Below are 27006 nucleotides of genomic sequence, written 5' to 3'. Positions count from 1 at the left end.
TGAAAAATTTATTTGCAATGGGGAACCCTGTTCTGGACCCAGCAGTTTAACAACAGAGAAGATGCACCCATCAACCAACTGGAGAGAAAAGCAGGCTATACTGGTGGCCTTGTCTATTTGTCACTGTATTTTGAATTGCAGAGTATCTCCAAGACATTAAAAAGATGAGCAGATAGTAATGTAACAGATTCACAGTACATATGTAACTGAGGAATTGCTAGCATGATACAAACATTAAGAAACAGCTTTCAAACTTTCCCGATGGAAACCAGAGGTCCAAGAAACACATTGCTGTTTTCTCAGCACTGAGGGAATGCTGAGGTTTTGAAATCCTTTCCTTAAATTAGGGATACAATTTTCGTTGTGTAGTTGCACTGCAATTCAAATGGATTCAGTACTTTGACTACTTTGCAGCAAACTCTCTATAGTGGCAGCTTGGAGAAAATCCTGAACTCTTTCAACCATCTGACTCCCAAACCCATGTGCTGCACTGTCACAATACACTGCAAAATACACAGTGGTAAATAACAATAATTTACTTTGGACTGCCATTTAAGAAAAAATGAAAAAGGCTTTGCACTGGTGGAGTGCAACAGGAAATAATCTGGCAGAGTAACTTGTGCTGTAGCTCATGGAGGGAATATACAGCATGTTTCTGTTACAGGCTCGGGGCACGCACGGGAAGGGGTGTGAAGGAGTTGTTGTCAGCAACTTGTCTATTAGCTTTTGAATAGACTTCCACTGCCTTCAGAGCACGAGTATGAACTTCAGTCAGCTGTCAGATCTTTTTCCAGACAGAAGAACCTGAATACGACAATGATAAATCAAGCAGATGATGTATTGCAGGAGTAACTGAGGAAGTTTCAAAGTTTGCCCCCACCCAAGCTGCAGCAAAAGACAGAAACACCCAAAGTCAGAGGAAATACACTGCACTTAACACAAGTTTAGGGCTACTCTGGATCTGTCTACCCAAGAAGAGGGAGTTTAAACCTAGATCAACAGTAGCCATATCAACAGACACCCATGTGAAACCTCACCATAAATAAAGCAATTCTGTTAGCAATTACCAATTTCTCAAAAAACTTCTTTTTAAACAAAGTATTTTTTCTCCTTGTCAGAGCTCTTGGCTTAAGCCAGAAAAGAAGGGCAATATAGGTATTAGCTGGTAAACAATCCCACAGGTCACCAGTGCGGGCTTCCCAGCCCAGGAAGCAGCAGAAAAGCAGCAGCACTTCTGAGCTGCCCCAGCCTGACAGCAGCTAGAAGTGGATGAGGTTGCTTCTGAAGCAGAAGACAGCCAGCATACTTCAGCTGCTCCTGCACATCTGCTTAGCATTAAACTTCCTTCTTGGGGATTTTTTTTTTTATTCCAAGACGTTTAAGCTCTAATTGCTACCAGCTTTTAAGAGTCCCCCCTACAAATAATAAAAATATCAGACATTAGTGATAGATTCCACTTCACAGAGAGCTCAAACGAAGAGCCGCGGCGGGAGCCAGCGTACGGGGAGGAGGTCAGAGGCCTAAGAAACATGCTGTGCCTGAGCCAACAAAACACAAGCTTTGAACAGCCCCAGGTTTCCCCTTTAGGACTGGGTTTTACTGGAATTCTGCATGAGGCTTGGACCTGGTTTCCAATGGGATTGGTAACAGTAAATGAACAAACCTTTGCTTCCTGCCACTCCTCTCCCCCAGTGCCACACGGCTGAGCACTGGCTGGTCTCTGATCACTTGGAAGTGCCGAGGGGGAAATTTCAGTATCTGGAAGGAGAATTAAAGTTGCCTGCTCAAAGCAGGCCACTCCTAGGGCAATGGCATCCCAATTCTGCTCTTAACACCAGTCCCCACAGCCCCTGCGGCCAACTTCAGTTGGAGCCAGAACAAACTCCTCCTACCGGAATTATTTTTAAAAGCTCAAAAGGAACATGAATCCATAAATTACAGCTAAGTCACGAGGCCGAGGCAGTTGTGAAGAGGGCAGAGGAGGCTTTCCTTCAGAGCCACACTGCACAGAAATAGCAGCACAGCAGGCATGTCACTGGAAGTGGCTGCTGAGCCCCATCCCATCACTTTCAAGCTGCCACGATGGAGTTGGGCAACCCTCCCACGGGTCAAGGGGGTTCCTCAGGTGGGAAAGAAAAGGAAGGAGTTGAAGGGCAAAAAGCTTTGAAGACAAAATTAAGCTGGTTGCTATGGTGAACATGAAACATATTATTCTAGATTTCAGCAGAAGCTTTTGTGCTGCCAGTGGGACTGGTTTGTTTGCTGCTCCTCCCACCTCTGGCAAGAGAGCAGGCGCCAGACTGCTGGGGACTAATGCTTTATGCTTGTGATACAGCTCCACTCATCTCATTTTAGCAGCAGACTATTTGTCTTCTGTACAGTTAGAGCAGAGCAAGCTTCCACAAAAACCTACAATAGCTGGAGTCAGTCTAGAATTAAATGCACAAGCTCAATCTGCCAAAATCCAGATACCACATTCATGGTACACATCAGTTCTACACATCCAGGTGGGCTCCTGCCCCAGCAGGTGCAGAGGAACTCCTCCTCCATGGGCATTTCAGCAGCAGCTGCTGGTACAGGTTCCTTTTGTTAGTAACCCTGTCTGAAATGTTCAGTTCAGTTTTGAGCCCAGCATCCATGATTTGACACTGCTGCCAGCACCAGGAGGACACTCTCTTGCAGAATCACAGTTGCTGGGCTATCAGGGACCATTATAACAAGCTTTTTTTAAAACAAAAATCTGTCTAGCTTGTTAAGCTACATATTTCTCAATGACAGTCCTGCAGTAACTGTGGGCAATTGGATCATACTGGCCATGAGTTTCAGGGTGGTTGTAGTTCTGGCAATGTAACCCTTGCCCCAAATGATTTCTGTGCATAGCTGAGAAATTAGCACAGGCCAAAGACAGGCCCCTACCAGTGACCTGGATGTGGCTACCTTGCTTTGGAGGGCAAAGAGTTTAATTACACAGGTATGGCCTGTTCTTTGGAAGTGGCCTTCCATAGAAGATAACAGTCCCAGGGCCATTTAACTAATAAAACTATTTTGTTCTCATGTAGCCTTTAACATCAACTGGGAATACCAAAATCTCCCAGCTGTTCCAGTGCAACTTAAATTACTGAGAAAGGGATTATAAGAACAAGTGGCCATACTGAAGAGATACTGACATCTGGTCCATTTCCAACAGTGCTCTGTTCCACGAGTGCAGTTGAGTGCTTTGCAGACTCATTTTGTAGACTTTTATCCTTCCTGTCTTAATTGGAGGGGTGAAAAGAAAACAAGCAATGCAATCAGTGATTCCTCAGACTGGAGCTGGGGGAAATAAATGCTTCTTCTGAGGAATGGGTGTGTTCTCATGACAGCAGTGGTATCTGACAAGTCAGCAGAAAGCGGGCTGACCACATTGTTCCTTAAATGTGTCCACTTCTTAGAATTGGCCTAGAGCCTTGTTGGCTGCAATGTTCATCACATATGGCAGAACAGAAAACAGAAGTTGAGCCTGTATTTCAGTTTACATTTTGGAAGACAAGCCTGTGTACATGAAGCACCATGTTGTTGTCCTGGGGGCTCTGGTGGGACAGCTTACTGCCCCAAGCAGGTAAAGAACCCAAAAGCCAGGCTCAGTCTACTCAGTCCAGGGCTTCTTGCTGAGGTTTTGCCTCCACTTTCCCCCCTTCTTGCTTCCTTTCTGCATTCTTCAGACAAGCAAAGGAACAACCTCCTCCTCCTCCTGACAAGGTGAGGCTGCCCAGTCAAGAGCAGAAAGCTCAGTCTCAGTGAGGAACCCCAAAACTGTGGGGCTTGTTTCTCCTTCCATCTGCAGACAGTGCACTATGCTCAATCCCTGTGGCCCTCTCCAAAATCTCCATCCCCCAGATCCACTGACCATCCTCTGTCAGCCTGTCTCCAGGTTTCTCTCCTCTAATCCATTCCCCTTCAGCTGGGGCTTGACACTTCAGTTAAATGGGAAGGCACTGAAATGCAACATTGCTAGACTAGGGGAGGAAGACAGAAATACTTGGTTTGCTAAGCTCTCCTCAGAAGTAGAAGTACTTTTACCAGAGAATTCCTCTGCTACAGAGTCTCTGTGCAGTTTTACAACACAGCTGGAAAGAGTAAAAATGCAGATGAGCCTTCCTCCAAACTGGAACCATTGTCATGCGTTCTTGGCTCACACAATTAATTCATTCAGTTAGGCAGAGAACAACAGATAGTCAGAGAAATGGGAGGATGGCACAGAAAGGTTGCAAGTGTTTTGATCTATCTCACTCAGTCCTGCTCAGGGCACCCTGTTGAACTATGCCATTGATGCTTCTCCCCTCAGGCTCCAGAGAGACCTAAACAAAACCAACATTTGTGCCCGGTGCCTGGCTCAGTGTGAGCCTGGTCAGACATTAAACTTCTTAGGTACCACCACAATGACAGATTCATTTGTTACTGTAATTGCTGGGCAAGCAGCTGTCCCACACTAGGGTAGCTTAAATAAGCTTTCCTTGCTATTATGTCTGTGGGATGTTGATGCATCATATTTAAAGCAAGTATTTTAAGATAGTTGTTGAAGGAATACACTTATATTATTTTTCTCCCTAATAGGAGAGTGCATTTTAAAGTAAACCTCTCATCCCTGCTGAGATATCTCCTCTTCTATACATTTGAAGCTGAACATCACCTCCACTCCCCATGCCATCTGTTCAAGAGGGCTGTATCTTGAAAAAATATTTGACTAGCGGATTATCAAACATGCAAATCCAGCTAAAGTATCTGAGTAAGAGGATTGGCAGCAGGCATTAAATAAGGCCTTTAATTTTAGTCTTATTCACCAAGTTCAGCTTCATCACGAGCAGCCAGGGAGGGCCTGTCAGTGTGGGGGGTGGGGGCAGAGGTGCTGGGCTGCAGTGATGGGCACAGCCAGCAGCTCCCTCCCTCCCTGGCAGAAATGATCCCACCGGGAGCTGTCGGGCACCACCACGCCGCAGACCAACCTCAGACCACGTCCACTTGCCACGTAGGCTGGCGCAGGCCAGACCCACACACACTGCCTGGAAAATGCTCACATCTGGCTTTCACGTGACTCCAGCGTGCCTCAGCAATTCATCATCTGGATAACTCACTCCTGCAGGGGAGAAATCCACAACCAAGGAGCCCTTTCCTGAGCTGGAACAGAGGAGTGGGGCCAGAGGATCGTGTGCTTGACAAACTGCACAGTGACACGCTCACAGCTGCAGTTTCACAGCCTCATCCAGTCCTTTATCCTTTCTAAAAGTACAAACACAAAGAAAACTTAGTCCCAATTTTCCACTCTGTTTACTTCTGCAAAAACCCATTTTAATCCCGTTTGCAGACCCAGAAGTATCCAGGACTGTTTAGTTTTTGTTCTGGCAGCCATTGCTCACATTAACTCTTTCCACATGGCAAGTGAGGATTGTTTCCCACATGATCGCTGTGGTACAGCCCCTGCACATACAGTTTTGTACCAGTTCCAAGTTTTGCTGGGAAGTGCCTAGAATATCTGAATGCTAATCCACATCTACAGCTGTACAAACTTAGAGCATCACCCCTCTGAGGGAAAAACCAGCCTCCAGCCCTGCCAAGGAGGAGGGCAGAAAAGCCCCAGACGTTGCACTTGGAAACTCACAGGTATGTACACATGCTGGGATTCATGTGTGGCTCAAAAAATGGAGCAAGAGTCAAGTGCCAACTGTGAAGGAGCCATGCTGCCAAGCACAGAACACTCAGCAGCATTGGAGTGTCCAGGCAGAGCTGGCCATAATCAGTGCATACATTGTAACCCCTGCTGGACACCTCTGGAGGTAAAGCTTCCAGCCATTTCTGGTTGGGTGAGCCACTCCATCCAGAGTGAACTGGAGAGAGGATTTGTGCTGTCACACAGCCTGGACACAGGCCAGCTCGAATGGGCCAGGTGTGAAGCCATGCACAAAGCTAGATGCATTTAGGGAGTGCTATTTTAGGGGTGAGTGCTCTCAACTGCTAAGGACACACATTCTACATCCGGATTTCCAAAATCTGGGGACAGAGTGCTCACCAGCATCAGACTAAGTTACTCAAAATGCCCAGGGAAGATTTTATCTGCTCCTCTCAGCCAGCCAGACTCATCTGTGCCCCATACAGATTCCTGCAGTGGCTGAGGATCATCACCCTCTGCTCCAGCTCCCAAATGCACTTCTCACCTGCCTTACCCAGTGTGCCAAAATCAAAATACCAGCACTCTCTGTGCAAGAGAGGAAAAACCCACGCAGGCAGCGTTAATACCATCTGCCACTGACAGACAGAAGAGGGAGGAAGAACAGGAGCAGATGGAGAACATAGAATTTCTTAAAACCAAGAGAAACGCCATTATATGCCCTAAGGTACCAAGTGCTTTCTCGTGCTCAGCTGAAGACACTCTGAGGCATTTGCAGGGTTCAAACTGTTCTACCACAGCTGTGCTGAAGCCACACCTCATTCTTCCAGCCCTGCCTGCACCCAGTCTCCCTGCCCTCCCTCCTGGACACAGGGCTCTCTGCAGCACCGATGCTGAACTGGGAACGGCAAAGAACACAAACACATTCTTTTCCCTAATCCTGCACCCTGTCCCCACACTTCAGTTTAAAAGCCAAGGAGCAAGACAGAAAACCCACACAACATACAAACATCTCTTTCTCTCTTATCCCATCTTCCTTCCACCCCAGCATATGGGCCACCCAGAAGATGACAGTGATCCTATACATCTAATGGGCCACACGTCCTGTCAGCAGAAAACTGAAGCAGTGCAGAATAAAGTCTCCTATCTGCTCTTCTCGTCAGTAGCCTCAGGCAGAAGTCCAAAGCACTTCAGTTTAAGCAGTGACTTTAAAAATATGGTGTACAAGGAGAAGTGTGAGATCAGCTTCCTTCTGCCAGAACACTACAGACTGGCTTTGGAGCATGGGATTGGAGTGGACAGATTCACATCTTGACTGAAGATGCAGAATTGGGTCACACACGCACAGATGCTGCAAGGACATGAAATCTGCCTGACTTAGCAGCAGCTCTTCCTCAAATTCTGCTCTCTGCTAGTGCACCTGAGCACAACAGCAGTAGTTTTGCCTTGGAAAAAAAACAACCCAAACCCACAGAATGGATGCTCCTCTAGTTATATGAAAAACTTGTTTTAAAAAAAAGACTTATGGTCTCGTTAAAAAAAAAAAAAATCAGGGAAGAAAATTAGGTCTTTGGGGAATAACTGCATCAAGCAAAAGCCAATAGACTGATCAGAAGTTTAGCAAATTCACTACATGAGAAAAAATAATTGTCAGTCATGAGAAGAGGAAGCTCTGTCATTGATGACTGAATTCAAGATGCACATTGAGATCATTAACTACTAACTTCTTCCAGAACCAGGCCCAAGATGTTTATCCCCAGTAATTAAATGAAAAGGTTTGTTTGGTCATTAACTGCTATGCTTTTGCCTACTCTATCCTTCTTTTGTTACTAACTCCTTTATCTTCCTGAAGAGGAACAGGAAAAAAAAAAAAAAAAAAAAAAAAAAAGAGAAGCAGCTATGTTAGAACCAAAATGTTCTGCCAGAATCTGCTGTTTTTAAATTCCATGCAGTAATTAGTACACACAGCCAAGAAGGTTAATCGTATGATGACGGAACAGATCACAATTTCTGATCGAGAGCAATCTTGTCAGTACATGCTTGTGAAGTTATAAAATACTGACTGGCAAACTATCTCATCCAGTTATCCTCATCAACAGGCCAAGTGGCACCAAGGAGCCAGTCCACCATCCCTGCTTCTGCTCTAATTGGAGGAAACAAGGCAAGGAGCACAGGGCACACGTGTGATTCATCAGGACACAAACAAGAGCACATGCCTCAGTCTGCAGGGATCATGTCATACCACAGATTTCTTACAAGGATTAAGACACCAAGTTACATTATTTAAGATGTTCCTGGGATGTTGCCATGGGCTTGGACAGATTTGCATCCCTATTCACCACCTTAAAAAAAAACAAAACAACCTTCCAAGCTAAAGCTTTCAGAGGAACTGTAGGGAGACAGACTTCAGAGACAAACACCATGAGAGCAGAATGACTCAAAGTAACATTTGAGTTAAAAACCACATTTGAACTTTGTTGCTACCACCTGGGCTCAGATTCACTGAGCAATGACCAAGTCCCTGCTTGGGGCAGGTAGCCCCCAGCATCTGCTGCAGTCGCCACTCCGAGAGAAGAGGCATTGTCTCATGCTGGGATTGACCATGGCAGTTAATTGGATTTTTCAGCCTCTTTAGTAACACACTTAGATTTGGCTTCTTTGAGAACCCAGTTAAAAGGCTTAAGAGTTCTTCTGGCTGAGAAGGTAAAACTGAGACAGATTTCACAGTCAGCTGGATTAGTTGAGGCATCCCCCAGTTCTAATACTAAACACAACTCCAGAAGACATCCCATCAATACTGCAGCAACCTTAAGGCAAAGGAAAGACAACACTATATGCCTCCAGGAGCAGCCCTTCCTTCTCCCTCTACTGCAGTCATTTCCCACAATATTACCAAACACCTGCCAGGGCTGGAGGCTGTATCTTCCCTGCTCACCCTGTACCCATGTGTAGCTAAGTACTTGCCACAGGCCTGTGAAGCTGGCAGAGACCTCCACACTCAATTCCATCAACCAAGCTTTGTTCCCAGGGTCACCACCTCAGTCCTGGAACACAGTCACAGCTCCAGCCACACAGCCCTGCTGGTCCAGCTGGGAGCTCACACATTTGTCACCCCATCAAATGATTAAGTACAGAAAGGGTGGCACACACTATTCATTTTCTCTGCATTGTCTTAAAGGAGGCAGCTCAGATTAAGTCAAGAAAATAAAGCTCATTTATAAAAAGGAAAAAAAAAAGACAGCAAGCAAGACATGCCATGGAACTCTAAGTGCAGGCTAGACACATGCAGAGTGACAGGGTTAGAAAGGTTAAGCTCTGAAGTGAAGAGCACAGCTCAGCTGTAAGGACAGAAAAAGCCACAAGTTGAGCCATTTCCCTTGGTAATTATAAAGGAAACAGAAAAAAACCTATCCCAAATAATGCAAAGAAGCAGCAATTAAGGCACTCCCTGAAGCTGCCAGAGTGCACATCCTTGGTGCACGAGGGCAAGAAGGAAAGTTTCTCTAGTAATGCAGAATTAGGCTCAGGAAGCAACTTGGGCCATCAGCTCCACCCATAATTCCTAGGCAGCATCCCACAAAGTGATCAGCCACCAGGGCCCTTGGTGTTTTCACAACAATCTGCTTGTTTCTCACTTGAGGCCCCACTTCTGTCATTGCTGAAACTCTCTCAACTCTGCTTAGTAATTTCCCCACTGAGGGAAAGACAGCATTACAGATGTTTCTATAAAAAGTTTGTGAAGTATCTTCCAATGGACTCTGAAGTTTTTATTTACTTGCCAGCAGATATATCCTTGCTAGTTTTAGATTACAGGAGGGAAAGAAAACAGTGATTGTTGGCTGTGTGTAGCCATAATCTTGCTAGTCCAAAAACTGGACAGGGAAACCCAGCTGAAAGATGGTTTGCTCATTCAAGGAAGCCTCATCAGCATCCTGAGGCAACACTGGCTTGAACCAAATCATTAACTTAATATTCTAAGTGCCCAATTACTACTTAAAATAGGCTTCAGCTGCCAGACTCAGCCAAAGCACAGCCAGCTCCATGCAGACAGGATCTGAACAGTGAGGGAAAGGAAACACTGCAGGACTGATGGAGCCATAACTTCCATTTTATTAAAGCTTATTCCCCTTCACTCGGAGGAGCATCCTACAGCATAGCACCAAGGTGCCAGAGGAAGCCACCAAGCAAAGGCTGTGCCCCCAGCAGCCAGGTGGGCAGTCAGAGCAGGGGCAGTTTGGTTATGGTTCCAGAAGGGGGTGGCCAGCAGTGCTCCTGCCCAGGCACACTGAGAGCTGTGACCACAAGCGCTTGGTCACCTACAGGGCAGGTGACAGAGATCACTTTGAAAGCACCTCTTGTGCTGGATCTGACCTCAAGGGTAGCAAAGAGAGTCCTCTCAGTAGTTGAGAAGCCCTGAGATTCAGCGTAGAAAAGTTGTGGAGCCCACACCAGCTCCCTATTGCCACCAAACAGCAGGTCCCAGATGCTTCAGCTTCCTGACTGGGATCTGACTGCTTTGGCATGAAACCAGCCAGGAAAGATTCTCAGCAAGGGGAGAGGGCAAGATATTACCCCAGGAGTCTGTAGCTTTCTCTAGCCAGCAAGGGTGTTTGTGAGGTGGGTGACACAATGATATCTTTGGGGAGAAACATACTCCAACTGGTTTTATAAGCCACATCAGGATTAGCAGATATCTCAAGGGTTAATTAGTTCACCATGCACAGATGGTAGCTGGTAGGGTTTGCAGAATGGATTAACCTAATCTGTTGCTTGTAATGTACCATACAAATATCCATTCCTAGATTTGCAGCAATTCTACCCTTATTTTGATTTGAGGACAGAAAAACCACACAATGGATGCCAGCATAGAAGTAATGCCTGTTTTGATGACAAATGAGTAGCTGTTCACTTGGCTAATGCAATTGACAAATTGGAGTTTGAAAAGTAATTCCTTCCCATTTTGCTGCAGAGGGTCCTTGAGCGGACCAAGAAGAGCCCATTTGTTGCCAGTGTACAGAATATGCTCATGTAACCTCTCACAGTTGTACTGAGGGCTCTCCAGCACTGACAGATGGCCACACAGCAACAATTCAATTGCCTGGAAACACGAAGGCAGCTTTCTGAGCAGCTCTGCAGCGTGTCAAATAAAGCCCCCCAAGTCCAAGGCACCAGCACATGTGGCATTTCAGGCCACCGCAAATGTCTGTGCCTTCACAGAGCCCCAGGTCTCTGAGCTGGCTGCAGGTTAAAGCATTTATAATTAGATCACATCCAAGCAAAGGGCTGTGTGTTTACACAGCCCTTTGCACAAGAGGAAGCCTGGCTCGGGGCTGGCATGCAGAGATGCCCCAGATCAGCACAAGACTCCCCTCTGTTTAGCTAAGGACATGCCACGCTATTGCATTTGGTTCAGAAGGTCTCAAATGTTTACAACCAGCATCAACTGCAGCGGTAAATGTTTCCATAACTCCTGTTAAACTCTGAACTTATCCAGTTTCTCCCTGCTCTAAGGGGTGAGAGCAGAGGACTAGCTAGACACTCACTCTGGCAAGGCAGAGGTCAGGGTAGAGGTGATGTTGGCTGTCTGAGGCATTCTCTGGATGTTTCTGCAATTGGCCACGCTCGTGTCATGCCTGCACATGCCTGAGACACAGCAGCTGTGGGATTCCTGCTGGACAGTGTGGGACAGCTGTGCTCACACCCAGCAGCCTCCTCCCAGCACAGCTTTGGTCAAGACACAGGATGTTCATAAGGTCTCATTTGTTGGGAGGTGCTTGCATTTAAAAATGCCTATTTGTCTCTTGTTTAAAGATGCAGTAGTTCCATGCACCTACAGAAGAAACTGCATTTCAAAGCTGTTTGTTATCTTGAAAGACCATCACAGCAATCGTGAAAATCTGTGCTTATTTACCCCATCCCTTTTTCAAGTGTCATAAAGCTGATCTTTGTTAGAGGCTGGGACTGGCAATGCCCTTGGAATGTTCCTTTGCTCGTTGCGTGCATGCTCCCACAACATCCAGCTCCAAACAGAAGGAAGCATTCCTCTGCCATTCCAAAATCAAGCAAGGAGATGGCTGAGAATAGAGTCCCTTTATGCAGCTCCATTTGTTCGTAGCACTGCTTCACATTGCTCTTTGTACGGGGCGAGTGCAGAAAGGGTGTCCCTCAGCTCCAGTGTGTCCAAGCCCTGGCTGCACAAACAGCCCAGCACCAAAAGGAAAGAAGTGCAGAAGGAGATCTGGCAGCACAAGCAGCCACAGGAGGGAGCCCAGCCTGGGTGCCCCTGGCAGGGATGAATGACCATGTCACTTGGGGTGCTCAGGGCAGGGGACCAAAGAGTCCAGCAGGGCCAGAGCACCCACAAATGGCATCTCAGCTACACTGACTCTACTGCTTTTCTCATGATGTCATGGCAGATCAGCTCCAACTTGCCCCAGAGCCACTGGAATGGAGAGGGAGCAGTTTCCTTCCACTCCCAAAGCAGTTCCTCACATCTCTGGCACATGAATTGCAATACTCTTTCATGTAAACTGGTGCACTGAGCCCAAAGCTCTATGTGCCTCCTAATGCTGTTCCAGGTCAGTGCTAAATCAGGTTGCCCCAGAGACCTCAGCATAATTTTTCAAAGATTTTTACATGGCCCAAAAGCCCCCAGTGGTCAGGATGTGGCACTGAGCCAGGAACTCCCACACTCAGCTCTGCCCTCTACCAAGTCACTTGGACTTTTTTATTTATGGTCAGCCCCTCTAGAGAAGGCACTGTGGCCAAATTAATTCACAGGCTATTGTGAACACACACTTTCCTTAATATTACATTTAACAAGTCCTAGAAGTGCAACCCAGACAGAAGCTTTGCAGATTAGGAAGACCAAGCATGCCCTAATTTATTTGTGGGACCAGCACCTTGTACCATGCTTGCCCCTTCACTACCACACCCCACCTCAGGGAAATTCAAGGAAAGGTACCAAAAGTATTGGCCTGCAAAGGCAGCTGCCAGTTGATACCCAGGCCACCAGGGTTGAGCAACAGCTTCTCTTTAGTGCATTACTTAGCTTATTACAGGATGGCAGCTTAAAAGCCCTCATAATTATCCAACAAATCAATCTAGACAGTGATATTCATTGCAGTCCAGTATATTACATTTATTTTCCCTTCCCTTCCAGAGACTAAGCCACTGCAGTGTTTCTTTATCATCTTAAAAAGCAGGAAGAAAAAAAAATCCTCCTCTCCCTGCACACAGGCCAGAGTTTTCCAGGAGTCAGTATTGGTTTGAAAGGCTTCTCTTTGGATGCCCTGAATGCAATTTGAAGCATCCAAGGCTCCAAACAAAGTCAATGAGAGTTGCAGGTGCTCAATGCTGCTTAGGGAAAAAAAAAATTAAAAAATAGAAAGCCCTGACACATCCAGCTCAGACCAGCCAAACCCAGAGGCCCATAATTGCACATCCCTATTGAAAACACATCTGTAAAAATCACTAAGACCTACATGGGAAGGGGTAAAATTGGATTTATATAGTCTCAAATCAGAGTTTTATAGGACATTTCAATCCAGGATTTTAAGAGCAAAACACTGAGCTACAGCCTCTGAGGCAGCCCAAGCCCAGACACAAGCACTGAGAACATTTTGCATCAGAAGCCTCACCAGAGCATTTTGGAAAGGCATGACAAACGATTCAAATCAGCAGAGAAAAAGATATCCTTCCCCTCCAGAAAAGAACCCCAACTCTGACTCTGCACTTTGACCATTTGCAATAAAAAAAATAAAGTAATGCAATGATCATCGCACATCAGAGATGGAGCTGTATAAATACAGTTAGAGAAAAGCAGTCATTTTAACTGCAATAATGTATACGGTTTATGGTATACATATAGCTATATAGCATACAGATATAGTTCTTCTATACAGTGCAAAGGAAAGAAACTGATGCTTATCTCCAGCAGGATTCAGCAATAAAAAGTTAAACAGCTACACAATTTCATACTACACGAGATAAACAGAAGGGGAAAAGCAGGGGGCTAAGGACACCTCTAGAATCATGCAGCACATAAAAAAAGCCTGGTGTCTTACCTGATTTCCTCTTTGAAGATCCATAGTCCCTGAAAAAAAGACAACAACAAATAGACATGGTTAGAGCTGGGAACGGTGCTGGGAGAACGGGTGCCTCCCAAATTTCCACCCATACGCTCCAGGGCTGGTGCTGCGCCCTCTCTCCCTCCCCGGGAGCGGAGGTGAGGGCACCGGGCAGGGCGAGGGGCACGGGCAGCACCGGCCCCCGGGCAGCACCGGCGGGGCTGCGGCAGCACCGGGGGCTCGGAGCATGTGATCAGCCGGGCAGAGCGAACCATCCACCGCCGGCGAGGCAGGGGAGAGGGGTGTCATTCTTTCCCCTTTAAATTGCGCTGTTAAATGCACAGCTACTGGATTAACCCTTAGCGTGCCCCGGGAGAGGAGCGGGGGTGGGAGCTGTTTGCTGCAGGGATGCGGCGGCTGCGGGCTGAGCTGGCGCGGCTGGCAGTCCCGGGCTAATTAATTTGTGAATAACCTCCGGTGCTCTCCTAGTTATCTCTGACAAGCACTTGGAAAGCACAGGAGGGGAAAAAAACCCCCAAACAAACCTAAACAAACCCCAAACTTTGTCTTTTCTTCTTTCTCCCAGCGTAGAACACGCACCCTTACTATTCCATAGTGATTTAAAGGGTGCTGGCACCTCCACTCATGCACAACAGCTGAAACCCCAGACAGCTGCTATGGGAAGGGAAGAAATTATAGAAGGAGCTGCAAGAACTGATTGGGATAAGCAAAGCTGAGGGCAGACACACTTGGCTGATGGCTGTGCTTCCCGGGGTGCCCTCCGGAGCCGGTGAGCCCCAGCCTGGCACGGGCAGCGCCGCTGTGCCCGCACAGTGCCCAGCGGGCACAACCACCCGTGGCAGGCTCTCCTCGCAGGAATCCCACCGGAGGGGCAGGCAGCAGCCTCTACATTCTGGGGGGCTGGGCTGTCAGGAGTGGGGTTTTGTCCTTTGCACCTTGCTCCATCCTCCAGAGGATCAGAGAGGGATTATCCCAAACTGTTTCTTTAAGGAGAGTTTGGGGGCTCAGCTGAAGAGCCCCCAACGCTGTCTTGAGGGCAGAGTTATGTCTACCTGTAAACTCTGTTTATCCCAGAATTTTGTGTGCATCCCCATTTTGTGTACATCCCCCCATGACTAGGAGACATGTCTAGCATTTGCTTCCAGTGAGTAATAATTGGGAATTTTTTGCACTTTTTAAATTTCCCAGTGTCATTCTACTTCAATTAAATGGTCGTTTTCTCAGCCATATCTGCAGCTGTATTTGATGTGATGATGCTACTGCTCATGAATAAGTTGCTTCTTCTACAGAAGTGATATCATATGCAAATACAATTCCTGCTATATGGTGCCTGAAACAGATCCCTCAGACCAAGCCAGGGATGGTACAATCCCCAAAATGTAGTTCTCTACCCCAGCTTGGCTCCCATGCCAGTCTGGAGCTTTGTAGAGCTGTCAATACAGCTCTCCTGGCATGCAGATCTCAATTCACATGATTAGAAATGAGGTAATGATTGATTGATTGATTGATTGATTGTTAATTAAAAGAAATTAATTAATAATATCATTATAAAACAGTTATTTGCATCACTACCACCACCCAATTCACAGGGCTTAGTGAAAAATAAAGAAAAGCCAAACAACCAATGGGGCCAGTTTTCCTCTTTCCATTTAATCTTTCTGTATGTTTTAAAGTCAGCTTTATTTGGGTTCTGATTTTGGAGTTCCAGAAAAAAGCCCAGGTACCCTGTATCTCCCTGTCTTGTTACTTTTTTGTGCACCCACATTTCACTCATAAAGTCAGAGTAAAGCAGTATCATATAAAATGAAGCTTGAAATAAAATCTTCATCTCCACAGTGAAACTCTGAAATCCAAAACTTGTTCCTCCCAGAAAGGACAGAAAAAAAAAAAAAAAAAACCAGAAAGCAAAGATATAGCAAATAATCTTTCTGGCTGTGTAAAGCGCTCTTTGTGTTTATATTCTTCAACCCTTTTCTGCTAAAGAAGAAGGCCTGTGTTCCTGTTTTGCAATAGCAGCAGAAAGGAGCCCTGCCTGGCTCCATGTTTAAATTTTTTAATGTCTTACTATCCTGCATATGACTCATTGATGTATCTTCCCTCTCCCAAGTGATGATATATAAGGGTAATTCTTCTCAGCCTCACTGTTTTCAATGAAGCATTAATGTGAGGCTGAAGTATTGGTTTATGTCTCCAAACCAATAGAGGAAATTATTTAATGGTTTCTCTTAACTGTAACAATTTCCAAGTAGAAACTCTGATCTCCTGCAACCCAGACTGCACCTGGCACACTGTTAACCCTTAGATCAGACAAAAAATGTGATCTTACAGAAGAAAAACCCATCCATGGAAAGGTACAATCAATGTAATATCTGTAGCTATGCAGGGAAGCTCACTTTCTTTTCAGCTCTTGCTCTTTTTATCTTTTCATCTTTATACACACACGTATTTCCATTCTTCTTCCATTTCTGTATGAGAACAGACACCGCCATCCTAACTCCACTGCCAGCCACAGCTACAAGAATAACAATGAAAGCAGCAGGAGGAACTAAAAGTAGCTCTGGCAGGTCTCTTCATCATCCAGGATCTCTCCATACTGAACAAACACCTATCTCAAAAATAGCATATTTCTAGCCTTTTCTGAATTAGAATCTAGCAATTTTGTTTAGAGTCTTCCTGTGGGGCACCACCTTTAGCTGATGCTGAGCCTCATTACTGGCAGGGAAAATATTTCCTGCTGCTAATGGTATTAAAACACAGCTGGTGGCAAGCACGTCAAAAAAGCTGGATACTCTCCTTCAATGACAAAGGAGAGGGAAGCTGGATCTCCTTTCTCATCAGCATTACCCCAGGATGACATTACTGATTTGAAATCTAGCAATGAATGTGAAAGGAGGACCATGGACATTGCTATAAAGCTGACTGCCTTATTAGCACATTAAGCTATCCAGAGTCTGGAAATTTCTGAATCATAAAAAGATCTTATGTTGAATTAATATGTCACTTGCAATCTCATTTAAATATGAAGGTTGTATTAACAATGTTATGGAAAAGTTTTATGGCACATCTTTAGGGACTGACTTTGCTGCTGCATTTAGTGAGAGTTAATAAACATTGATATGTGTGCACATGTGGTTTGATCTATCTAAATACATACAGATACAAACAGTGGCACAATCAGAAAGTTGTTTAAAAAGTGAGGAGTATCCTGACATTTGTTCAATAGAGACTAAGAAATGTTCCAAGTGGAGAGGACTGGAGGTGACTAGGTGCATTGGTGACAGCTGTGCCTATCTGTTTTCTAATTCACTTTGATTTATATCCATCCCAGAGGGTTTCTCCTGCATCGCCTCTGGAGACCTGGCAAGTCTGCAAAGCCTCCTGCAGGACCAGCTTCCCTTGGAGGTGATGGGTTCAGTCAGGGCACCTCATCCCTGTGGGACCCATGGTGCAAAGGCTCTTTTGAAAGCTTCTCCCCCTTGCTGTGGGACAGCAGACCCAGAAAGTTCACTCTCTGGGATTCCTCCTTTCCCAGATATGTCACACTTTAGCCCGGGGCCTCTGCCTGTCAGTAAAGCAAGGCTTGGCTTCAACTCATTTAGCAAAGATTTCAGACAGCCATGAGTTTCAGCTATGAGGGAAAACAGTGCCTGCAAAGCATGAGGAGCTGTCAGACCCAAGGCTGGGGGAGCTACACAGCAGACACTGCAGCAGACGGGACAGAAGCTAAAGGAAGAGTAAATCATCTTCCTGTCTCTTTCTCAGTGTTCTCTGTCCAAAGGAGATGAGACAGTGACAAACCCTGAGTAATGGAGGTCAGCCTGTATCCTCGAGAGTGTTTGAATACATAAATTGGAATTATTCTGTATTTGTTGGCTTTTGCTAATTCATGTTAAAGTACATTGTAGTAATTTCTGTTCCCAGGCTCCTTAATTCCTAAAAGTCTCTAGTGGGGTGGGCAGACTGTGGTGAAGATATATGACATTTCAAGCAAACAACTCAGATTATCATTTAGTCACCAATGATTTGCCAGGCAGATTAAAAGCACAGAAATATTTTTACAAGGAAGTCCACTCTCTCCTTCCTAACACTTAAGTTTGCAGTCAGTAATGAAGACGGCTTTTTCACAAACTGTTTTTCTTAGCACTGCTATCAGATTCTGTGACACTATTTTTAAAGTAAACCAGTACAAAAATACTTTGCTACTACTCTTTATGTGCACAGGAACTCGAGCCTGGAGAATATATTTGTATCTTGAAACACTCCTTATTTTCATCAACAGCCAGACTGTCATTTTCTATTTGAGACAAGGCACAAAACCAAGTGTTACTGAGAACCGGCACCTGCCTATCACCAAGGACTATGGTTGAATGAGCACCTAACACCTTAATATTATCCAAACACACAGGAGCTATATGGAGAGTGCAGGGTTGTAATTCATACTCGTGGTACTCAGAGTGCAGAAGCTGAATCATGTGCATGAAGGCATCTCCATTCCCAGTGAGCTCTGAGACCCATATGACATGTAATAAAGCAAAATTAACTCTGTGTGTTATGCATTGGGAATAGAAACTCAAACAGATGGATGCACACAGCTATACATTTTACCCCTACAGCATTCCATGCTCTGATATCATGAAACCACAGCTGATCTCTTTCCTGAGCCAAAGAAACAGATGAAGGCTTTCTTCCTTCTTCTTCTTCATATTTTTTTAGAAAGCATTCTGTTCATTTCCTGACATAAATCGTTGCATTGTGGAGCCCTCTCCACCATGAATCTGTCCTTTCTGAGCAGAGCTTGAGCTTTCCAGCCCTGTGAGAAAGGGCCCCATTGTGGTGGTCCCAAGACTCCAGAATTCCTTGCCGCAAGCAAGAGGGACTTGTGGGGCAAGAGGAGAATCTGACTTCCACCCCAGGCATTTCTCACTGGCTGGACATGGCCTCTGCTGCTGCTAAGAGGGGTAAACCACTGTGCAATCGCATCCTTAAGAGAACAGGGACAAAACAAAAGAGAGGATTTTGCCTTCCTGTCACCTTCCTGTTGTCTTCACAGCGTGTCTGCAGAGCAAACAGCCCAACTAAATGTACTCTGTACTTCTGCTTAGGCTGCAGTGACTTTCTCTGCACTCCATAACAAAGGTGGCCCAGTTGGCTCACCAGGACCCAACTGGAGATCCTGATTTAGTGCTTTAGTGACTTCTGACAGCTTGCTTGAACACAGCAACTTAAAATCCAACCAGAGTTCTCCCTGTGAAACTCCAAGCACAACACTGGAAAACTTATTAAGTGCAGAAGAGATCTCCCCTTTACCAGTAACCTTAGCTTGCATGAAAAGGCCAAGGTTGGAAGGAGATGGACACTGTCTCCTCTCCAGCAGTGCTCCCTATACCTGAATCCATGGATTTCTGTCATGAGGCAGAGATGCAGGACAAGGAAAGGCAGCATCCTCTGTTCTGCACTTATCCTGGAGATTAGCCCCCCACCAAGTCCAAAGTGCAGGGGATGCAGAAGCTCCAGGACAAGTAACATCCCCATGGCCATCTCAGCCTCACACGGACACACTGTGCTGGAGAGCAGCAGCCACTTCTTTCTTTTTGTAGAATGGGTGTTAGAAGGCCAAAAGATGGTTTGAGGCACCCAACCCTTTCCCTAAATGAGTAAGAAATGCCACAGATTTTTGTCCCAGGATTCCTCAGCAGTGAAGTTGATTGCTTGGCTCCAGAGAGCAACTTTAGTATTTGGCTCAGGCTAAAGAAATGCAGAATTAGCCTCTCGCATTTTTACAATTATATTTTTATGATGAAATTATCCTCCTGGAGGAAGACAGAGCTTTGAAAATGCACATTCAGCATTTCACCAGGCTGTGAGGTACAGGGCAGGGTGCTCTGACAGCAAAGCCCAGCCTCTCTGGCACCAGGGAGAGATGGCTCAGCACAGGCTGGGGCTGCAGAGCACTGGAGCAATGAGCTAAGGCCATGTGATCCTCTACTGCAAGCAGCCTTGAAAAAGACAACACAAATGTTTATAGCAAGTTTTTCTTGGAAAGAAGTACAAAAACAAGGTCTTGCCTAAGAGTCACATCCTCATCTGTTTCTGGTTTACCTTGTTTATTCTTACAGATGGCAAATCTCTCCACAGGACAGAAAAACCTATTTACCTTAGCAAGAACTCTGGGTGGATGTGTTCTTCGCCTCCTCTAAACTGACCCTGCTTGTCCCTTGTGTGGAGGCCAAATTTATCTCTGTCTTACAATGACCAAGCATGTGTCACTTTATTATAGCCTTTACAGCATAAATGCTGAGTGATAAAAACAAGTTAATAAAAATTAATCATTCTCATGTGCACGTTTTCCAGTTATGCCCTTCACTTGGGAATTTTATTACAAACAGCTACATGCAGATACAACATGTATAAAAGATGCATCTAATCAGAGTTACAAATTAAGTATTGAGTATCAGAGTAATAAATTCAAATTTACCTTATAAACTGGTTGGGCTAATGAGCTTGCATATACATCATATTAATCTGATTAAGAGCTTAAGAAGTCTGCACAGGCTTTGAATCTTTACTTCATTTTCTTGAGCCCTCCCTGATTTGAGGGTGGGTGCCTCAAATTCTCGTTTCTGTAGATGTGGGTCCAATCTCTGCTTAGCAAGCACATCGTCCATTTGGGTTTCTAAACCACAGCCCAAAGAGTCCCCACTGCTGTCCCTCTCTGGGGACATCTGCTGTGTCACACTAACTCTGCCAGAGCTGTGTGTGCAGTGCCTGGCCACTGCCTCCCCCACCTCCCTGTCCCTATGGGTGACCTGCCCAAAGGAGGCAGCCAGGCTGTGCCTGCTCATGGGAGGCAGGATGCCATCACCCCCAGCACAGCATGCATGGAACTAACAATGTCACCCCCAAAATGCCTATCCCAGAAAGGCCTTGGAAATGGAGAGAGGGAAGGAAGAGGAGAAAACTCCCAAGTGACAGACTACCAAGAGTCAACTCCCGCTCCAGACACAGCTTGTCCAAAAAGGCTTTTGCCCCTGAATTACTGCCCCAGGAAGAACAATTGAAGCACAGCAGTTTAAATCAAAGTAAGAACAGAGCTTCTGCATGTAACACAGCTGAATCAGGGTACTCACTGCCGTTAGACTTTGTAATCACCAAAACCAGGCACAGGTTCAAAAAGCCATGAGATAAATTCATGAAGCAAGGATAAATGGTGGCTATTGTATTCCATGCTCTGGATGTTTTGACCCGAAGAGTCCCATAGAGGCTGAATGCCAGAAACAGAGAGGATACACAAGGGAAGTTCACTCTGTATTTGCTTTGTTTCTTGTATTGGCTGTAAGCCACTGTAGGAGACAGGAGGCCAGATGGGGCCCAGGTCTCACCTAATTGTGGCCTTATAATATATTCTCCTGTAAAAGATCAGACTGGATTAGGATAAATTACATCCAAATCACACTGCATTACTCAGCACATTAAATTGTCCTTAATCAGGTACTTTGATGGTCTAGAGTCCTGCTTAAATTTACCTCCTGTGCATATTTCTGTGCCTATTCTGTTGAAATCACAGCTGAATTTCAACTGTACATAACCAGGCTCTAATGAAAAGCCAATAAGGCTCTTTGATCAAGCTTTAATAGGACTCATCACGGGGACATACTCTACTGTGGCAAATGGTTTCCTCATCCTGTCTCTTTCAGAAATGTTTTGTGAGCCTTTAAAAGCAATTTAGTCCGGATTTATGTTAGCTAAGTGATTTCTGTTGCACATGTGAGTTACAAGAAAAGGGCTCTCATCTCTATTTACTACACTGTTCAGGAAATCAGTTATAAATGCTGTAGTGCCTTCAATGTCTCTGACTTCAATGCAGCGGAAACCAGCAATCTGAGTGAATACTTCATCATCCCCAATTCTCCCACATGTGCATCCACGACTTAAAGAGGCAACCTATAGGATATTTTTTTTTTGTAAAGGGTACTGAGATTCTCTTGTCTAAGCTGTTTACCTAAACTTTTTTCAGCAGATATTCAGGGAAACAAGCATGCAATTTTTAATAGAGGGCATATGAAACATATTGATGAGTATCTTATAAAATTAGGTGTGTGTTCAATAGGAGTGAGCATCTCATCACACAATCAGAGGTGAGGAATGTGGAAGGGGTGACTGAGCAAGCTCATGTGGTCAGCCAGGGGTGCAAAGCAACCCAAAATTTTGATGGCTTGACCTGACCTGCCAGAGGCATCCAGCAAGCCCTGGGCACAGGTTAGAGCAGGTCTCTTCACCCCAGGGGACAGATGCCAGCAGGAGCCATTGCAGAGTGCCTGTGGCCAGTGGTGTAAGTGCTGCAGCTGCTGCTACTTTGTTAATGGGGTTGCTGAGCAAAGACATTCCCACTTCTTCTCACTCCTCATCTTGGGCAGAGAGACCTGAGAAAGGAGAAGTGACCCAAACAACAGTGCTTTGGGGTGCCTCCTCCTGGTCTCCCCTCCTGCTCTTGAGAGAAAGCCCTTGGGACATGCAATTCCCCTCACACACCACATCCCACCTGTGAACACAGCTCCCCGTGGTGAACAGGGCTGGTGACATCGAGCCCTTGGAACACCCACAGGACCAGGACCCTTTCACAGGGAGACAAAGCAGAAGAATTTCCTGTCTGCCCTTTTCCTTCTGACTGCCCAAGGCATGAGGATACCCACTCACAGCCTCCTCTGAGCACTCTCCTTTGCCTCACAGCCCCCCCCTGTGTGTGCTGGGTTCCTCATCTCTCCCTGGGATTCCCCACAGCCCATCCCAGTGCCTGGTGCAAGTGCTGGCAGCAGCTCTCATGCTGCAGGCTCGTACGGGGAAATCCCAAGCTATCACTGGCATTTTTGACATTCTAAAGTCTCTTACTTGGCAAAATAAGAATTTATGTACAGGCATTTCCAGACATGGCCCCAGCCCTGCTGGACCTCTGGGCTCCCATTACAAAGGAGAGTGTGCCAGATGCTTGGTATTGGACAATTTGGCATTTTTTTTCTGGCTGTGTTTTTCTGGTGTTTTGTACTTCTGTATACTCAACTGACTTTTTAGCAACATGATGCTTGGACTTCTCTGTCTTGCTGCTCCTGCTACATGTCCAATGCAGTTGGACCTGAAAGATTAGGACTGCAGTGAGCACAGACAGCAGATGGCTGTTGCATCTGTACTTACTTTGCACTGCTAAATACCCTATTGCCCTACCTAGTTTTACATCCTTTTTTAGTGGGAGATCTCCCCTGAATTTTTAAAATCATCTGTTGCACATATGGCCCTAGGCCCTAAGAATGGTAAATATTTTTTCCAAGAGAGGCAAAAACTTATGATGCATGTGGGAAGGCAAGATCAAGCCCACAGTGTGAACTCCAGCTTCATCTGGTGACTGCAGTCTTTCCTCTTTACATTTCCTTCAGTCAGAGCAGGGAGATTAAAGCAGGGCTCCTTCCCAAATGTGCCTCAGCAGCATGTCCTCAGTTCACTGTCTTGCAACATCAAATGTCTTTTCAGAATACTAAGCAGTGTAGTTCTCTATAAGACACCAATTTTATATTACTTGGAATTGTTTTCTGCCTGTTTCTACAAAGCAGCACATGGAAATATCTTTCAAGTCATTGGGTTCTTTAATTTACTAGTCAAGAGACATAAATCATGGCATGTAAGATCTACTGCAAGTTCATGAACTCTAGGAAATTTCTCTAATCACTATCCTTTGAATGGAGCTTTTGAATGGACACTGTAAAACTCCAAAACATAGCTAGTAAATTTTGCTGGATTGGCAACTACTAAAAGCAGACTTGTCTTCCCTGATTACCTACCAGGATCAGACAGTCTTAAAACATCCTCTGTGATTCTAACATTAAAACATAAAAGAAAAAAGAAGTCCTGAATTTGTCCTGCCCAATATAACTGTTGAGTTTCATTAAATTATTCCAAATTATCATTGACAGGCACCAATTTTGGGAGAAAAATAGAGATACCTTCCCAAAGATAAAACCTTTCAAATACAAAGGTTACTTTCCAAGGTGACCAAACCCCTTTCAAATACCCAATCTGATAGCAGGTCCAACTCTTTTGGAGGTTTTTTTACTTTGTTTACTTTTTTTTTTTTTAATATAATTACATGATACTTGCAAAGAAGCATCATAAAGTTTCCAGAGTATTGCACCCTGGGAAGTATCAGACCCACTGAGAAAGGATTTATTGAGCACTTCAGGAGTGAATGGAGATGCTCTTTTTTTGTAACAGGGTATGAAATAATATATAATAAATATATTTTATTTTATATATATATATATATTATATATAAATATATATAATAAATAAAAAAGTAATGTACTTCAAGATGGTGTAAGAGATTGTTTAAGTCTCAATGCTCAGTTCATTTTAGGAAGGAAACAAAGAAAACAGCTATTTCACCCTGGATATACTGCAGATATCCATACTATTAGATTCCTGAAACTAAAGATAAAGAGATACACCCCAAGTTTTATAGCCCTATACCCAAAATTATCAAAACTTCCAGTGAATTTTGCTTGACTGGTATTTCTTAGATTATAATAGTAAACTTAAAATTAGATTTGCAGAAGCAGAAGATGGTTTTGCTATTACATGTATGGATCCATCCAAACACTTTCTTTTGAGCCTTACTCAATTAAAAGGGCAAATTAAAAACATCATGTTACCCTCAAATATATGTTTGCATACTTGCCTCAAAACACCTCAAATCATGTCAGCTGACTTTCTAAGGTGACTAGCATTAAATATTAAATACCTCTGGAAAACAGAAGAAAATATCTTTTTATATGCATTTACAACACATTCAGATTGCACACAACATGAAACAATGCAATGTCTGAATAGACAAAAATTTTGCTGTTCAGTTCAGATACAAATTTGGATGTTTTTCAGATGTGCTCATAAGGGAAACAGTCAGTTTCTCCTTGTTCTTTTTATGCAATTCCTGTCCAATTCTCCATCCAGACATTAACTTTTAATTCACCTCGTACATCTCCAATGAGTGTGTGTGGCATTTCCAATATCTTTTTCCATGTTCTGTGTTCATAAAAGTGAAGAGGCATAATGAATGAATGTAATTACTTCCATCCATTCAGCTGGTTATAGGATCAGACCTTTAAATTCAGCTAAAGGATAAATAATTTGTTCCTTCAAAATGAATGATGATTCAGGGAGTTTTTCTGGCCTGAAACATGAAGGATCTCTATTTTGCAGAGCTAAATGGCCATTGTCAGCTTATTTCTGCTTCAACTGTTCATGTTATCTGATATATAGATATCACATGTGGGCGAAGGGAAAATGCCATTCATTGTCAGGCATTACACCCCCTCATTTTCAGTTGTTGATCTCACTTGCTCAGTATTATCCCAAGCTTGGAATATCAATGAGGTTCTGCTAATGCCATGCCCTGCAATCAGCTTTTGTCCACTGTTTTCTCCCTTTGTTACCTGAAATGCCAGAAGCTGCACAATAATAAACCAAACCATCAGCAGGAACACTGCCTTTTCCACCAGGGCAGGCCATGCTATGCCTGGCAGTAGTATCTACCACAGGATCACAGGAGCATCCCTGAGGTCCTGAGAGGTTTCTGTATTCTGAAGTTCACCCTGTGGTGTTCAGTTCCAAGTCTGAATTCAGTGCTATTTTGAATAATCTCTCATTACAGTAAAATACTGCGAGATTCAAAACTGGAGTCTAGGCACACCAGCCATGAGAGGCAGCTGTGGGGATTAGGAATCAGAGCATGAAACTGAGTCTCCTACTGCCAATAACCTACTTATTAACAATTTCTGCCCCAGTCATCCTCTGGGATAAAGCCAATTCCTGGAACCTTCTGCTTTGCCTCTGCCCCCTCTGCAGCACCAGCTTCCCACCCATCCCTGCCTTGCCACTTCTGGCCTCGAGCTGTTCTCTCCTGGGCAGCTGATTGCCTCCCTCCCTGCTGACAGCACACACCTCCAATGCAAAATGGCTCTGATCACTGCATGAACACCCTGAGCCCACAAAACCCAGCTCTGACCTACTCAGCAACAGCATGTGCAGCACCAAAATTCAGCTTCAAGCCTTCAAGCTCTGCTGTGCATCCCTTCCATTAGCAGCGCCTGGGGAGCTCTGCAGAGACCTGCCTCATGATTAGATAAAAGCTTTTCCTTCTAAATCATTGTACAGAAGGAAACAAGAGCTTGAAAGACAGAATTCCATGCAGATTAGAGGCCAGGCATATCCCCTCAGCTGGTTATTTATGTATTTTCATTTTACACTAAAAAATGCAAGGTTTTGTTGTAGGGAGTAAGTTGCTTAATTTATTTATTGTGGTAACACTACCAGGACCCTTTTCTCAGTAAGACACAGAAAAGAGAAAAGTTTTTCACAAGAATAAATATTTTTTTAAATAGCGTTAAGAAAATCTTAGAGCTCTACGTGCACTAAAGCAAATCTGGGGTGGTGATGAGAAGGAAGAGATTTTTGCCTACCTCTCTGCCTCCACTGCCCCAGAGCCTGCAGGTCATATCATGCCCAACAGGTCCTTGAACTGCTCTAATCGGCAGTGAAACAGCCCAAAATGCAAACATAACACCCTGCCCCTCATCCCTCCTTTGGCTGCCCTGAGGGTCTCCAGAGGGTGAGCAAGGGGGCTGTGAGAGGAGCCAACCTGTGGAGCACAGGGCAGAGGACACACACAGATGGGACACACCATGCACACCATGACTGTGGCTGTGCCTCACCACCAGCTCCAAAAAGTCCATCTCCAAAAAGTACTTGAAAAAGAACTGCAACAATGACAACAGAGCTCCAAATATGTCTCCAGGTGCACTTCTATTCAAAGCTTAAAGTCAGGAACATTTCAGAAGGAAAACTGCAGTTAAGGTGGGGAACAGATCCCACATGAAAGAACTCAAGAGCATCCAGCTGCTAATGCAACCATGGCTGTGTTATCTTCATAGCTGAGCACCCAGGAGCTCCAGTGGATCTCTCTCCTCTGAAGGAGGAACAAGAGCCACAGCATTTCACATGAGGAAAGCTGAAAGTCACGAAAAGTGGAGGCTGGGGTTTAACTTCTCCATCCCTCAAAGGCACAGACTCAGTCATGCTGACCTTCCTCCTATCCCACAGTGTGAGTTTAAAAATACATTGCTCCTCTTGAAAGTGTGTCACAGCTCTTAGAAGCAAGAAAATCAGGTTGTGGGTAGGAGTAACTCCACAGTATATCTGCACCATGTGTGTATATATATACAGATATATATATAC

At 44.9% G+C, this 27006-nt stretch overlaps 1 protein-coding gene across 1 annotated transcript in view; it reads right to left on the bottom strand.

The window, feature by feature from the left end:
* SH3PXD2A (SH3 and PX domains 2A) overlaps positions 1-27006 on the bottom strand; it is a 230729-nt gene that overhangs the window by 68691 nt on the left and 135032 nt on the right. The window contains exon 6 of the mRNA XM_059477426.1: positions 13708-13736. Coding sequence (XP_059333409.1) covers positions 13708-13736 — 29 coding nt within the window. The remainder of the gene's footprint in view (positions 1-13707; positions 13737-27006) is intronic.

Source organism: Ammospiza nelsoni, chromosome 8, assembly GCF_027579445.1.
Source record: "Ammospiza nelsoni isolate bAmmNel1 chromosome 8, bAmmNel1.pri, whole genome shotgun sequence".
In the NCBI taxonomy this organism is placed as follows: Eukaryota; Metazoa; Chordata; class Aves; order Passeriformes; family Passerellidae; genus Ammospiza; species Ammospiza nelsoni.
Note: the sequence above shows the minus strand (reverse complement) of the source record. Positions and strands in the feature narration are given on the sequence as shown.